The sequence below is a fragment of the Octopus sinensis genome, linkage group LG2, assembly GCF_006345805.1.
Source record: "Octopus sinensis linkage group LG2, ASM634580v1, whole genome shotgun sequence".
Classification (NCBI taxonomy): Eukaryota; Metazoa; Mollusca; class Cephalopoda; order Octopoda; family Octopodidae; genus Octopus; species Octopus sinensis.
In genome coordinates this window covers 154,898,670-154,916,049 of record NC_042998.1, presented here as the reverse complement: position 1 = coordinate 154,916,049, position 17,380 = coordinate 154,898,670, and the positions used below count along the sequence as shown (strand labels likewise).

The window sequence follows — 17,380 nt, the reverse complement described above, 5'->3', positions numbered from 1 at the left end:
TCTTCTCTAAGTTTACTGAGAAGCCTTTTGATTCTAGGGTTTTGTTTCCAGAACTGAAATTTCTTCTTTAAATCTTCCACTATCTTTGCTTTATTGACAGGTCATCAGCATTTATAAGTTCCCATGAGCAACTTGTCTTAAAGTCCACTCTTAGGACTTGGAAGGTTGTGTGTGTGTGTGTGTGTGTGTGTGTGTGTGTGTATGTATATATGTATGTATGTATGTATATGTGGGAGGGGGAGTTTGACTGGGGGCTTTTGCTACTGCTACCTACTGTTGCTTCCTGAGTAAGAGAGGGAGAGAGAGTTTACAGAGAGATAAAAGAGAGGATGAAGATTCTCTTTAAGGGGAGAGAACCACTTTTGGTTTATAAAGTTTTTTATCATTATTATAAGATAGCATTTGAAATAACATTTCCATATAATCTCCCTTTTTTCCTTTCTTTTTAGGTGTCCTAGGAGTTGTAGATAGCACCATTTTGCTCTTCTTATGAGCTCCTCAATACAGCATAAATTGAGATTATGAAATTAGTTATATATATATACATGTGTGTGTGTACATATATATATATATATATATATCATCATCATCATCATCATCATCGTTTAACATCCGTTCTCCATGCTAGCATGGGTTGGACGGTTCGACCGGGGATCTGGGAAGCCAGAAGGCTGCACCAGGCTCCAGTCTTATCTGGCAATGTTTCTACAGCTGGATGCCCTTCCTAACGCCAACCACTCCGTGAGTGTAGTGGGTGCTTATTACGTGCCACCTGCACAGGTGCCAGGCGATATATATATATATATATATATATATATATATATATATATATATATATATATATATATATATATAAAATGGATGTTAGATGGAGAATATGATGTTGATTTATATATATATAGAAGTAGATAAATGGTACAACAAGGCACAGATATATATATAAATCAATATCATATTCTCCATCTAACATCCATTTTCCATGCTGGCATGAGTTGGACAGTTTGACAGGAGTTTGTCTATTTTGGCATGATTTCTACAGCCCTTCCTAACACAAACCACTTTATAGAGTGTGCTGGGTGCTTTTTATGTGGCATTGGCACAAGTGTATTTTACATGGCACTGGCATGTATTCATCATAAACCTTTATTATTATTTTCCCTCTATTCTGTCTTATTGTGTCTATTTCAGCACCATGCCATCATGGTGCTGTCTCTCTTTTAATTCCTAGTGCATGTTTGTTAGTTTGCGGTTGGCCCACCCCCTCCATGTTAGCCACTCTGACAAACGATCACACTCATATGGTGCTCTTTGTACCCCGCTAGCACGGATGCCAGTCATCGAATTTGATTTTGATTTCACTTGCCTCAACAGGTCTTCTCAAGCAGAGTTGGTACTACTAGCGAAGACTGGACCCAGTGTGTGCACACGCGCAGTCGTGCGTCCGCGCTAGCTAGTCTTAAGTAGTCGATCCTACAACGACTTGCGCATATGCAAATGAGTTGTGTTGTAGGTTGGAAGACAACCAATGGGTCTAATTAATGATCAAGACAAGGGTGGTGGAGAGGGGGGTTTAGTGTAAATAAACAAACAAGAAAACATCAAAACAAACCAAAAAAAACAAAACCCTTCATGGAATGCTGTAATATGCTCTCCTCTCTCGCTCAGACATTCTTACACACGGATACACACGTGTAATGAACTGTTACCAAAATATCTCCATCTTATCAAATCCATCAATCGATATCAACTTTCCATTCCTTATCATCTTAAGGATATTTTGTTTCTTCTCTCTTTCTCACATATATATATATATGTGTATATATATATGTGTATATATATATATATATATATATCATCATCATCATCATCATTGTTTAACGTCCGTTTTCCGCGCTAGCACGAGTTGGACGGTTTCGACCGGGGTCTGGGGAGCCAGGGGCTGCCCCAGGCTCCAGTCTGGTCTGGCAGTGTTTCTACAGCTGGATGCCCTTCCTAACGCCAACCACTCCGCGAGTGTAGTGAGTGCTTTTTACGTGCCACCTGCACAGGTGCCAGAGGGGTCTGGCATCGGCCACGTTCGGATGGTGCTTTTTATGTGGGAGGGGTGCAGGAATATAGGGGAGCACCAGTGGGGACGGGTGTTCGGAGAAACGATATCGGCCATGTTCGGATGGTGCTTTTTATGTGGGGGAGGGGTGCAGGAATATAGGGGAGCACCAGTGGGGAGGGGTGTTCGGAGAAACGATGACAGGTTCTAGACAAGTAGAACGTAGGATATCACGAGAGGGGTAATGCATGGTGAAATAGCGTATTGAAGAGGGGGGTTCGAAGAGTAGACACCTATAATGGTGGTGGGAGAAGCGACATCCAGTATAGATGGAGCAAAAATATAGAGATATCCGGTATTGGTGGTGGGGGTGGGCAAGGGCGGGTGCACCGCGAATACGCGAAGGTTGATAGACGAGAGAGCGAGGACTTGGACGGGCAAAATTAATAAAGGGATATTGAGGGGGGACGGTGGAGAAATGGAGAAATGATGAGAGGAGTTAGGGAATACGATGACAACTGTTTAAGCGAATTAGTAGTTAGTAAGTAGAGAAAATAGATAGATAAAAATAGATAGATAAAAACATGTTTTGAGTGTTTAGATGCGAATGCAGTATGATTGGTCGAGAAGTGAAAATAAGTTTATATATATATATATATATATATATATATATATATATATATAAATAGATGAGTGTATTTTACCTTGTTAACAATTAACACGGATAAATGAATGAATAGTTACCAGGGCAGCAAAAATCTCACAAGTAAAGATGTTGTAACTCCTTGTTTATAAAGGTTGAAACTTCGTGTTTACGTTGAATATTTGAATGATATGAATAAAAAATGGAGTTAACGCAGGTTTAAACAAGTATTTTTACTTTCTACATATGTTTCAAAAATTCTACTGATACTTATTCAAAAGAATAAAAGGTATAAACAATGCAATCTTCTCTTCGGGAAAGTGAAAAAACGAAACTTGTCAATACGACATTTTAGCAAAAAATGATGGATTCGTATAGCGATAGACAGAAAGCTATTAATATTGTTTAAAAAAACGTTATATGATATAACGTCATAAGTAGCTAACAGAAAGAGTAGGGATATTAATAGTGAATGTTAAATATAAAGGAAATTAAAGTCTAAACTATATATAATGATAGAGACTACTTATATGCACTAAAAGTATGTTTCTGCCAATGCTTACATCTGTATGCTCGTTCTATAACCGTGTTTACTAGAGTATTTTTAGAAAAAATAATGAAAAATAGCTCAGAATTGCAGAGAAGACAGAATTTCTTGCCTTTGTCATATGGTATCGAAATTGAGAGGATCAACCATTCTAAATGAAATTGTTCATTATGGTCTTTTAAATCCCAAATCAGTTTGCTGAGACCGGTACTATTCCGTTTATTTCTATCCCTAAATGTTGAGTAATGGATAGAAATTCTCTTAGATAACTCTAACGATGTGCTTCCAATGTAAAATCGTACTTTATATACCAGTGTATACACTGGTACTCGTAATAAAGTACGATTTTACATTGGAAGCACATCGTTAGAGTTATCTAAGAGAATTTCTATCCATTACTCAACATTTAGGGATAGAAATAAACGGAATAGTACCAGTCTCAGCAAACTGATTTGGGATTTAAAAGACCATAATGAACAATTTCATTTAGAATGGTTGATCCTCTCAATTTCGATACCATATGACAAAGGCAAGAAATTCTGTCTTCTCTGCAATTCTGAGCTATTTTTCATTATTTTTTCTAAAATTACTCTAGTAAACACGGTTATAGAACGAGCATACAGATGTAAGCATTGGCAGAAACATACTTTTAGTGCATATAAGTAGTCTCTATCATTATATATAGTTTAGACTTTAATTTCCTTTATATTTAACATTCACTATTAATATCCCAACTCTTTCTGTTAGCTACTTATGACATTATATCATATAACGTTTTTTTAAACAATATTAATAGCGTTCTGTCTATCGCTATACGAATCCATCATTTTTTGCTAAAATGTCGTATTGACAAGTTTCGTTTTTTCACTTTCCCGAAGAGAAGATTGCATTGTTTATACCTTTTATTCTTTTGAATAAGTATCAGTGGAATTTTTGAAACATATGTAGAAAGTAAAAATACTTGTTTAAACCTGCGTTAACTCCATTTTTTATTCATATATATATATATATATATATATATATATATATATATATACTAGCAGCATAGCCTGGCGTTGCCTGGGTATGTAAGAAACTTTGTCGATAAGCAATGCCCTTTACCTTTTTACCCTTTTTTGTACTCATTGAACCGTTATTTTGTAAAATGAAGCCTAAAAGGCATTAAGGCATTCAAAGCACCGTTCCCTTGCATGCATTTTCTGGTTTTGTTTAACACACTCAACCCAGTTGAGTTTGAGTTTGGGTTGGGAGTTTGACAGGCAGAGGTGATAAGGTTGCACATGTTGGCCCTTTTGACACCCCTGCCCCCGAACCCAAGTTGGGTTCGGACCACAGCTAAGCCCTACCTAATCCTAACTTAAGTCTAGTGAAAGGGGGCTTGGGAGCCTCTAGTAGGCAACGACTAATCCCGATCTAGTACTTTCCCTCTAGGGAACAAAGGCGTATGTGTAGGTTGCAACGTCTTCTCTTCACTCCAATACTTCTGTGTATACGACGTTCCTAGCTGTCCCTTTGGGCGAAAACATGAAAACATCATTGCGCCTCCCAACGCTTGAACAGCCCACGTAGAGTTGACCATGGGCAAAGCACTGTTCGCCCAAATGTAACCCAGCAACTTGTAGCATTTGGCCTTGGGATTTATTGATGGACATTGTGAAGCAGAGTTTAACAGGAAACTGAGAAGTGGATAAAAGCGGCTTATAATAAACCAAGAGTTTGCAAGTAGCGTCTGAGGACCCTTAGGGTATGTCAAAAATTTAAGGTAAAACGTTTGGGGTGGTAGTTATAAAGAAAGTTTAAACAAAAAAAAGTATTCAAATAACTTGCAGCTGCAGCAGCGATTAGCAGAAGTATGCCAAGGTTATGTTGTCTGGTCATGTTTTGTCTCGTTGACTGCTTAAAGTGGCTGTGTTGGGGGTAAAGTCTCGGAGGTAAGTTCTTCCTGGTAGGAATTGGTTCACCAAAACTTAGGTTAGTCTGAAGGTTTCAATGTAATATTTGGTTTGTATGTGGGATACTTTGAAGATTAAGTCTAGATTTCCTCCTGTGGGTTGAATTATCGATAGCTGTTTGATAGTTATTTGGGGGAGTAAGAGTTAAAGAAGGTCGAGTTGCATCCCCTAGACCGTCTGTGGTTTGTGTTTAATATACAGTAATAAAGTATCCTATTGGAATAAAAAGGGCCATATAGCTCCTTGGAGCAGACATGATGCTCGCTGTGAATTTTTAAAAAAATTCCTGCCAATTTGTTAAAGATATTGTCAAAAATATGTCATCTTGAATTTCGAGATTTCCCAAAATGGCATGATTTTATCGATTTTTTCTGGTGGTAAGGTATTGCATGGAAAACTAACATCAGAATTAAGTTTCTTAGGGTAACAATAAGTATCACCATGAGTTTGGTGAAAATTGATTGCAAGTTTCGAAAACTACAACAGAAAATGTGTTGCATATGAAAAGCTTAGATTCTCGACCCCATGTCGAATTTATCGATTTTTTTCAGAACTGGGGGAACTTTTCAAAATTTTCGCTGCGTTAGTTTTGAATTATGACATTGGGCTATGTGTGTGTCAAGTTTCATCACAATCGGTTGAAAGCCGTGGTCAGGGTGAGGGTACAACCTGACAGACACACAGACAGACAAACTGCCTTTTATATAGAGAGAGATATGTATATATATATATATATATATATATACACATACATACACTACACACACATACATATATACATACACACACATACGCACATATATACACACACACATATATATACTCACATACACACACATATACACATACGCACACACATATATATATACATATACATATATATATATGTATATATATATATATATATATATATATATATATATATATATATATATATATATATGTATATATACCTGAATGATGTACCTACTATGGATGCTGTCCAAAAACTAAAAACTAAATATATCACACACATTTTATTTGATTTGTTTAAAAAAATCATATACATTGTTCTAAGAAATAATTTATTTACTTTCTTTAAAAAACTCTTTTGTTTTATTCTGTAAAATCAACTCATTTGCATACGCGCAAGTCGTTGTAGGATCGACTACTTACGACTAGCGCACACCGGGTCCTGTCTTCGCTAGTAGTACCGCAGAGTTTTGTGTCCCAAGAAGGAAAAGTATGCATAAGTGAACTGGCTACATCCCAGGTAGAAGCCACGGGTTATGGTCTCGCTTGTCCTGCTGGGTCTTCTCATGCACAGCATACTTCCAAAGGTCTCGGTCACTAGTCATTTCCTTGATGAGCCCTAATGTTCAAAGGTCGTGCTTCACCACCTCGTCCTAGGGTTCCCTCAACTGCTAGGGTGTGGCACTTTTTCACACAACTATCTTCATCCATTCTCGCCATATGATCATACCAGCGCAAATGTCTCTCTTGCACACTACAACTGATGCTTCTTAGGTCCAACTTTTCTCTCAAGGAACTTACACTCTGTTGAGTATGAACATTACACATCCATCGGAGCATACTGGCTTCATTTCTTGTGAGCTTACGCATATCCTCAGCAGTCATGGCCCATGTTTCACTGCCATGTAGCATGGCTGTTCGTACACATGCGTCATACTGTCTGCCTTTTACTTCTGAGTGAGAGGCCTTTTGTCACCAGTAGAGGTAAGAGCTCTCTGAACTTTATCTTACTCTAGCAGTTACATTTTCAGCACACCTACCTCCGCTACTGACTTGGTCACCTAGGTAACGGAAGCTATCAACTATTTCTAGTTTTTCTCCCTGGAATATGGTGGAAGTTGGTCTCTGCGCATTTTTAGTGTTTATTGCTCCTGAGCATCAGTATTGTATTTTTACTTCATACCTTGCAAACCTCTCCTGTCTAGCCCATTTATCACTTATTCATTTAGCTGTCTAGCAACTTATCTATTACCTCCCCTTAACTGTTTTTTCTTCTATTGATTTTCTATATCTCAAGCATGACTTCTTTTATGATTCTTCTGTATCTCTCTCTCTTTCTATGTATTGTTATCTCATCTACAATAAATTTTTTATGGTTTATTTATCTCCTTGCATGAAAGTATATCTGTTAACTTATTCACTTATGATAATAATAATTTTTATTTTTATTTACTTTAATTTTGAATTATACTATAAGAACCTCACATTTTAGCTATTTTCTAATTCACTGTAAAATATATGTTTAGATTTACCGGGGGTATGACGTCCTTTTGTACCCCCACAAAAAACACCTTTTTTTTTATTTAATTTTTTTTTCTACACAAACCCCCGTTTTTGGCTATGGAGAATATGAATCTGCAAAAATATTGGCAAAAATCAGCATTTTGAAATTATCCCCCTAAATTCTTCATTTTTAACTTTTTTTTAATAATTTGTGAGAAAATGGTGGTGGGAGTGGGGAACAGGAGGAAGTCTTTCTGTACCAGGTCTAACTTTTTCTGTGTCCCTAATTTTGATTGTTCCTAGTTTTTCATTAGCTCTTCACCTCTATATTAATTGTATTATATGAACCAAACCTGAAGCTATTTTCTAACTCACTGTAAAAAATACATATTTATTTCTACCTGGTTTTGCTTTGGTATGTCCCTAATTTAGATTATTCCCAGCTATTCTTTAACTCTTCACTTCTATATTAATACCTACTTCCAGTTTTGAGGGCATCATATTTAACTGTTCAAATAATTTTATTAATATCTTTTTATTTAACTTGTTGAATTGATCCATTTTTAACCCCTTATTATTATTTTTATTAGCATATATTTATTCCCTTTAATTCTTATTTATTTATTTATGTTAAATATTTTATCTTCTCACTTGTGCCTCTTATATTTACATCCAGTATCTCACCAAGGGAACACTGCACATATGAAATTTTTTAATTTTGTCCAATAGTTCCTTATCTTTATTGGTCTAGCTCAATAAGTTTTTTTTAAGAGCTGAAAGGCTATATTTTGTAAGTCCTTATTCATTTATTTATTTTTAGTCTATCTATTTTTACTTTTTACTCTATTTTGTTTTATTTATTTTACTTTATTCTTAATTTTAACTTAAAAATTCTATAAACCCTAACATTAAGTTAATATATCTTATAAGTCTTTTAACGCTTTCGATATTTATATTAAGTAATAGATTGACTAGAATACACACTTGAATTAAACTCTACATACTAATTTTCTACTGATGTGATATGGATGTCACAATATATGACATTTATACCTATATATCTACTTGAATTGTTCTTATACTAAACACTCAAGATGAATATGTTGATCTATTCTTACTTTATAACTCCAGTATACACAACCTTTTTCCCCTTTCTAAGGTCTATACCATGTCTGATATAATGATCTTTATGTATAAATTTTATTAGTTAATGGTTTGCAGCTGTTTACTCAACATGAAGGAATTGAACACCAATAAATAAATATTTATAAACCACGGTTTATATTGTTACCTTACAGTTGAGTATTAACTGCAATGTTCAACATTCTTTGTATAGGTTACTAGCCAGTACTTTCATAGGATTTTGCTATCCCTCAATGAGGTTTGTAACCTTTATTTGTACACCTGTATATATATATATATATATATATATATATATATATATATATATATGTGTGTGTGTGTGTGTGTGTGTATACACACAGACATGCAGGAAGTAAATAGACACCTTTAATTTTCAAAATCTTTTATTTAATATGCAAAGCGAACAATTGAAGTGTAACTACATACATTAGTATTTAGTTGACATTCCCATTGCAGTTTTTAATTCAGAAACTCTTTTTGGCATTGAACTGATGAGCTTTGTGATTGTCTCTTGTGGAATTTCTGCCCACTTTTCATGCAACAATCAAAACAATTCATCTTTAGATTTAGGTTTCTGTCGAGTTTTTCATATAGCTCTATCTAGTATGCTCCAAAGATTTTCAATTGGATTCATGCTAGGAGATTGGCTCGGCCAAGGGAGCTTTTTGATTCCATTTTCAGTCAGCCATTGTTGATTTCTTTTTGCTGTGTGGCATGGATCCCCATTTTCCATGAATAAAACTCATTTTTCATTATGTTATCGTGTGAATACATCGGAAGTAGTCCTTGTTTAAGTATTTCGATGTATTTTTCAGAGTTTATGGTTCCAACACATTCGATCAGCTCAGAATCACCATTGCTGGTGACAGCTCCTCATACCATTACAGAGATACTGCCATGTTTCACAGTTAGTTGGAGTTGTTTCACATCAAATTCGTGATTGAGAAGCCTCCAGACCCAAACATATCCCCTGTCTAAAAATAATGCAAATCTAGGTTCATCTGAGAAAATCACTCTATCCCAAAATGTACTGGATTTTTCTGACATCTCCTTAGCCCATTTCTTTCTTTTTATGATATTAATTGGCTGAAGAGCTGCTCGTCCATAATACCCAAGCTTATGCAGATATGTAACACATGTTCTAAGCCTTTGAATGGGGTTCATTTTCCACAATTCTCTTCAAACAGCAAAGCTTTCTTTCCGAGGGCCCAGGTCAGCCAGGACGAGACTCTGTTGAATCTTTTCCTTGGCTTTTGAATTGCACTATAATTCTATTAACAGTTGCAAGAGGAATTTGAAGATTTTCAGCAATTTTTCACTGGCTAACACCTGAAAGTGTAGCCTGTGTTGTGTATGTTTCAAAAGATAGTTGCTCACCTGCTAATCATTGAAACGTGAAGGAAATTACTTAATGCACTTTATATGTACACTTTAATAATTTATGCACAATTTTATAGACTTAATACACAGCACTCTCCCTCTCTCTCTCTCTCTCTCACTCTTTGCTTTACCCTCTTTTTCTCTCCTTTTTCTTTCACTCTTCACCTTTCCCTTCAACTAATTGTGTGAAAGCATTGCAGACAGGCTAAGTAATAGAGAAAAAGAAAACTTAGTTAAAAAAAACACATTTCACACACCACAACCTCTCCCTCCCCCATCACTTCCTCTCTGTTCCATGAATTGACTGTAAATATAGTGATGAATTTAGTGTACAAGCTGTAGTTCACCAGGGATCAGTTCTTAGTCCACTCTTATTCATCATAATCCTCCAGAGGAAATTAAAACTAGATGCCCATGAGAACTACCGTATACTGATGACCTTACTCTTATTGCAGAATCTGTAGCAGAATTGGAGAAGAAATTCCAGGTATGGAAGTAAAACCTGGAATTAAAGGCATTAAACTTATCCTAGCAAAGACCAAAGTTGTTGTTAGCAAGAAAACAGATAAGACTCTCTTTCCGTCAGGTAACTGGCCCTGCTCAATACATAGGAAAGGAATTGGAAGTAATTCCATTCTCTACACCCTGTGTAAACTATGGACTCATAAGAGGTGCAGTGAAATCAGAAGTAGATTAATAGATAAAATGGCAGATGTGCAGGAACAATAAGCACTAAGGACACATAGGAATTAGACTCTTTCAAATGTTCAAGGGACTTCCATTACCTAGGTAACCAAATTAGTAATGGTGGAGGATGTTCTGAAAGTATTGTTTCTAGAATAAGAATAGGATAAAAGTTCAGAGAGAAAGGTAGATTGTATGATGCTTGTGTAAGAATGGCTACACTCCACGGTAGTGGACATGGGGTCTGAATGCAGAAGACATGCATAGACTAGAGAGGAATGAAGGCAGTATGCCCCATTGGATGTACAACAAGGTGCAAATGAGTTGAGAGAAAAGTTGGGCATATGAGGGGGTACTCCAAAATAACCAAAAATGTTTTTGGTGGGACAAGCCCATTGTTGTTCAGGCTTCCACCTCTAGAAGCCACTTGATGTGACCCTCAAGTATCAGTCTGCCAACTGTGTAGTCATACTGCCACATTGTGTGTCTTTGTTTTTCCACCATCTATCTATCTCTGTTCATTGATTTTTGTGATGGCTGAAACAAAAGAACAGTGTACTTCCATGAAATTATGTTTTCTACCGGGGAAAACAGTGGCCAAAACAGTTGTCATATTTCAAACAGCTTACAGGGATGCTACCATGAGTAAAACACAAGTTTACAAATGGGCTTCACACTTTAGGAATGGTCACTTATCACTTGAAGACCAACCTTGTTCTGGACGGCTGTCAACCTCCCAAACAAATGAAAACATCTCGGAGGACCATCACTGAACAATTGACAAACTTGTTGATATAACTGGTGTGTCCTGGAACTCCTGCCAATAAATTGTGAATGAAAAGAGTTGCAGCAAAATTTGTGTTTTTCTTGCTCATGGAAGATCAAAAGCAGTCATGACTGAATGCAGTTGTAAATTGATCTGGACCTTTTTTCGAAGGTCATCACTGGTGATGAAAGCTGGTGCTATGGAATTAGCAGATGTGGAAGGGATAAACAAAAAACAATGGAGGTATTAAAAAGCATCACTTCACAAGACTTCCAGTACTGCTTCAAATAGTGGAAAACACACCTAGACCAATGCATTGCTTCAAATGGAGAATACTTTGAAGGCAATAAAAGTGTAAACATGTAAAACTAAGTGAATAAAATAATATTGCAAAATTCTGGTTTCTTTTGAGTAGCCCTCATAAAGGGAATCAAAGGCAGCCTGCAAGAAAGAAGACTATCTTGGTTCGGGTACTATGATACATATCAATGAAGATAGCTGTATAAAGAAGTGCAGATCACTGAATGTGGATGGCACTTGTGGAAGAGGGAAACTGAGGAAGACATGGGATAATGTAATGAGGACCAATCTCAGGATGTTGGGCCTCATGGAGGAGATGACAATGGACCAAGATGTCTAGTGATGAGATTCTTGAAAAGACCTACCTACTTTAGTGAAACTGAGTTCTGGAAGTACTGTGTATTCTACCCACATATAACAATAAAACTTTTCATACACCCTACTCTAACAAACCAAATTGCATCTCTTCTCTTCCTCACATTTCCTCTTTTTCATGCACTATGCTTATGTTTACCTCTTGCTCCCCAATCCTGTCCTTACCACTCTGTTCACTGCATCATTGCTATCCTGTTGTCCCCCACCCTCTCTGTATACCCAGGTTTCACCAACCCTCACACTCTTTGTATTTATGTGAAGTCTCTACTCCTTACTCATGCACCTTTGGCAATACCCTACTATCTATATTCTGACCCCTGCACCTTTATGGAATTTCCCGGCATTTCTCCACCATCTATCTATCTCTTGCTCTACTCTACCCTCCCATTTATAATCTGATCCCCATTCCTTGTGTGTATGCCCTGGTACTTTGCCATCATGTCTCTCCTGCTCTCTCTTGCACTCTTGCTCTCTTCCACTCTCTCTCGCTTTCTCTTGCTCTTTCCCTCTGACTGAATAACCATGTATCGTATTTATAACTCTTTATGAGATCAAGCAAGATTATGCTTCAGTATTTCTCCCTCCATTTACTTCCTTGTATTTCCCCATACACTCCACTCCCAGATCCAGGCCCCTTAACGTGTTCCTCTTTATAAACTTGATGCTAACCTAAAATCTTCACTCTCTGACCAAACTTGAGTCAGTAGAGTCAAGCAACACTATCTACTTGTTCTTGAGATGTTCAAAATGTTTAATACTTACCTGTATTCACCCAATGAAAATGAGTTGTTTTTGCATGTTGTAACACTTCTGTTCATCAATAAAAACATGTCTGAAACAGCTGTAGTGAACCACAATTCCTTTTTTTGTTATTTGTTATATATATGTATGTATGTATATATATATATATATATATATATATATATATATATATAAGGCAGTGTGGTATACAGCCTGTCACTCACATAGTTAATCAGGTTATTGTTATTCAAGAAGGTGTCATCCCCAAAGAGTGGTGTAGCACTATTGTTGTTAGCTGTTACAAGGGTAAAGGTGATGCCTTAGAAACAACTACAGAGGTATCAAGCTGCTGGACCAGTTCATGAAAATTACTGAGTGTTGCATCTCAACTGATTAGGGATAGAATTAAGCTACATGAGATGCAGTTTGGTTTTGTTCCAGGGAGAAATATCACAGATGCCATCTTCATAGTGAGACAGTTTCAAGAAAAGTATTTGGCCTAAAGTAAACTTGTACTTAGCCTTCGTCGACCTGGAGAAAGCTTTTGACAGGGTTCCCTGCTCTCTTATCTGGTGGTCTCTAAGGAAGCTAGGAGTAGAGGAGTGGCTTGTTAAAACTGTTCAAGCCACGCACAATGATGCTGTCAGTAAGGTGAGAGTCGGCCTTGAATACAGTGATGAATTTAGTGTACATGTTGGAGTTCACCATTGATCAGTTCTTAGTCCACTTTTATTCATCATAGTTCTCCAGGCCATAACAGAGGAATTCAAAACTGGATGCCCATGGGAATTATTATATGTTGATGATCTTGCTCTTATTGGGGAATCTGAAGCAGAATTGGAGAGATTCTGGGTCTGGAAGCAAAACCTTAAAGTTAACTTAGCAATGACTAAAGTTGTTGTTAGCAAGAAAATGAATAAAACTCTCCTTCCATCAGATAAATGGCCCTGCTTAATATGTAGGAAAGGAGTGGGACATAATTCCATTTGCTGCACCAAGTGTAAGCTATGGATGCATTACTTATGCATTGGAATCATAGATAGGTTAACAGGTAAGGTCACAGATGCACTGGAACAATAAGAACTAAGTGCACACAGGACTTAGACTCTCTCAAATTCCAAGGAGGCTGTATTGAGGTTAGTAGTTAGTTTCTGCTATTTAGGTGACCAAATTAGTAAAGGTGGTGGATTTTCTGAAAATATTGTTTCTAGAATAAGAATAGGATGGAGGAAGTTCAGAGAGCTACTACCTCTGTTGGTAGCAAGAGCACTCTCTCTCAGAGTGAAAGGCAGATTGTATGATGTCTGTGTGTGAGAAGCTATATTAGATGGTAGTGAGACATGAACTATGACTGCAGAGGACATGTGTAGACTGGAGAGGAATGAAGGTAGTACACGCTGTTGAATTTGCAACATGAGTGTGCATGACTGACAAAGCACAACTGTGTTGAGAGAAAAATTAGGCATAAGAGGGATTAAATGTGGCATACAAGAGAGGAGAATGCATTGGTTTGGACATGTGATGTATATGTGTGAAGACAGCTGTATAAAGAAGTGTCTGTCACTGAAAGTGGATGGTACCTGTGGAAGAGGGAGACCCAGGAAGACATTGGATGAAATGGTGAGAACTGATCTTAGGATGTTGGAGCTTACAAAGGAAATGACAATGGACCAAGATGTTTGGTGATATGAGGTTCTTGAGAAGTCCCACCCACATCAGCGAAACTGAGTGTTAGAAGTGTTGTGTCTCACCCACATATAACAACAAACTTTTCACACATCCTACCCCCAAAAACCGAACTACAACTCCCCTTCTAAACAACATCTTTCTTTTCCTCACATTTCCTCTTCATAAATTATGATTGTCTTCCAATCCCCTTTCTTGCCCTCCACCCAGGTTTTCACCAGTCACTACAATCCTCACTCCCTACTTGCACCTTCTTGGCAACACCTGACCACATTTTTACATCTTTTCTTTACATCTATGTTCTGATCCTTGTTACTTGTCAGTATACCTTGGCACTTCACCATCTCTCTCCTGTTCTCACATTTTTGCTGTTTCCTACTCTCTCTTTCCCTCTGGCTGGGTAACCACATATCTCCTCTACAGCAGCACACCTATTTTAGTCCTGATTCTTGGTCTCTCTCTCTCTTTTTCTCCCCCTATCTCTCTCTCTGGGTAACCATGTACCTCCTCTATAGCAAGGCACCTATTTCTGCCTCCCTAATTCTCTGTCACACCCTAACCTTTCATCTTCTGATACTGGATCACCTCCTCCATTGCCACCTCTGTTATAGCAAGACACCTTCGGCCCTTTTAATCTTTCATCCTCTGACTTGAGTTCCCCTCCTCAAATGCCCCTGCCCCTCTCATAATTCCTTGTCTTGCAAGTTACTTAGTGACCCTGCTGGTGCTGGTGCCATGTAAAAAGTATCCAGTCCACACTGTAAAGTGGTTGGCAAACTAACTGCACTTGTGCTAGTGTCACATAAAAAGCACTGAGTTCACTCTGCAGAGTGGTTGGGGTTTTAAAAGGCCTTAAAACCCCTGCCAAAACAGACACAGTAGCATAAGGTAGATTTTCTACCTGGCCAGCTCCTGTGAACCATCCTACCCATGCATGCATGGAAGATGGATGTTAAACAATGATGATAATGATGATATATATATAGTGTGGTTGTGTGGTAAGAAGCTTGCATGCAGTATCTGGGCATGTGCGGTTATATTAAGGACACAGTCTCTAACTAATGTGATTGGGTCTTAGACATCATAAATTAGTAGATTAATGTACATGCGATATTTTAGTTTGTAATCAATGGCTGAAAAATATTTATATGGGCTTCATCTATGCTTAGAAGGAAGACTTTGATACTGAAGCTAAAAGAAAATAGTTGAATAGTTGTTCAGGATTTAACATGTTTTAGCATATTTTTCATAATAAACATAGTGCATTCCAAGCAGTTTTCATCCCAACAAATTGAACGTATGGTACTATGGGAACAGGCTGTTATTGCTACCACGTAGACAATGCAGTTTGAAGTCTACATTGGTTAATCCATTTAATACAACCTACTTATATCATTTCAGTAGCTGTTTTTCCCAGTTTGAACAGAAGCAAGGTGTGGACCATGCGAGCAATCATATGTACCCCCAGGAAAGGGGAGTTTTCTACTCCCAGGGGCCCCATTACTCATTATGTGAAAAATTTTAAGAGTTTAGAACCATCTTTGGAACATAAGTAATGTATGTTCCCAATCAGTTGCAAACTTCAGAAGTTCTGTGGATTTACACACACACACACACAGACACACATACACAAACATATCTTCAGTTTTATGTACATGATATAAAATATGTCAAATCCTGAACAACTAACTATTCAACTGGCAAGAGAGTTTGTTTGTGGAAAATGTGAGATAGGAGCTGGAGGGCTGGTGGAACCAGTGTAAATGTTATGTGATGAGGTGGAAACAGTGAGAAGATTTTGTTATTTGGGAGATAGGTTGGATGTAAGTGGAGGATGTGAAGCAGCTGTGACTGCAAGAGCAAGACTTAGCTGGGTGAAGTTCAGAGAATGTGGAGTGTTGTTATATGGTAAAAGGTTGTCATTGAAGATGAAAAGAAGGGTCTATAGGGGCTGCATGAGAGCTGGTTTGATAATTTTTGTTGCAGCTGGTTTGATAATTTCAAGAAGAGGGCCAGTGTTCATAGTGGAGAAGCAGTGAGTTCTGACACAAAGGCAGCTGAGGATTTTGTGCATGAATTTCATCAGCTCACCACAGTCAAGGGATACATTACACAACAAGTATTCAACTGTGATGAAACTAACCTATTTTGGAAAAAAAAATGCTCAGAAGAACCTACATAACTACAGAGAAGAAAATACCAGGCCACAAGCCTATGAAAGATAAGCTAACTCCCACCCTTTGTGCTAATGTGAGTGGAGATTGGAGGACTAAACTGCACCTTGTCTACCATTCCCAAAACCCATGAATGTTCAACTCACACGAAATCCTGAAAGAGAAGCTGCAGGTCATGTGGAGGGCAAACATTAAGACCTGGGTCACCAGGCAATTCTTCACTGAGTGGGTCAACTTTGTCTTCAGGCCAGCAATGAAAAAGTACCTTCTAGAGAACAATCTTCCTCTCAAGGCCCTCCTTGTCTTTGACAATGCTCCTGCTCACCCTCCTAACCTCAAAGATGATACTCTGACTGAACTTAAATTCATAAAAGTTCTGTACCTTTCATGCAACACCACCCCTATCCTGCAGCCCATAGACCAACAGGTAATTTCTAATTTTAAGAAATTATACACCAAACACCTGTTTTGTCAGTGCTTTGAAGTCACCAAGGAGCACTACAACATTGTTAACTGCCTGAAAATCATCAATATGGCCAGGCAGGGTGTAATAAGGAGAATGCTGAATTTTGCATGGTGGAAGCTGTGGCCTGACTGCGTATCCAAAAGAGACTTCAAGGGGTTTGAGTCTGAGACACTTGTAGTTGAGGAAATAGTATCTCTTGGTAAGTCCATGGGCCTTGAGTTTGACGATGGGGACATTAACG

The 17,380-nt window shown here is 37.6% G+C and overlaps 1 protein-coding gene across 1 annotated transcript in view; it reads left to right on the top strand.

Moving 5' to 3' along the window:
* The window catches only part of LOC115226447, a 577,012-nt gene extending 560,321 nt beyond the window's left edge, over positions 1-16,691 (top strand). Inside the window, exon 22 of the mRNA XM_036500752.1 lies at positions 15,901-16,691. Within this exon, the coding sequence (XP_036356645.1) occupies positions 15,901-16,024 (124 nt within the window). The 3' untranslated portion in view covers positions 16,025-16,691. The remainder of the gene's footprint in view (positions 1-15,900) is intronic.
* The last annotated feature ends 689 nt before the right edge of the window (positions 16,692-17,380 follow it).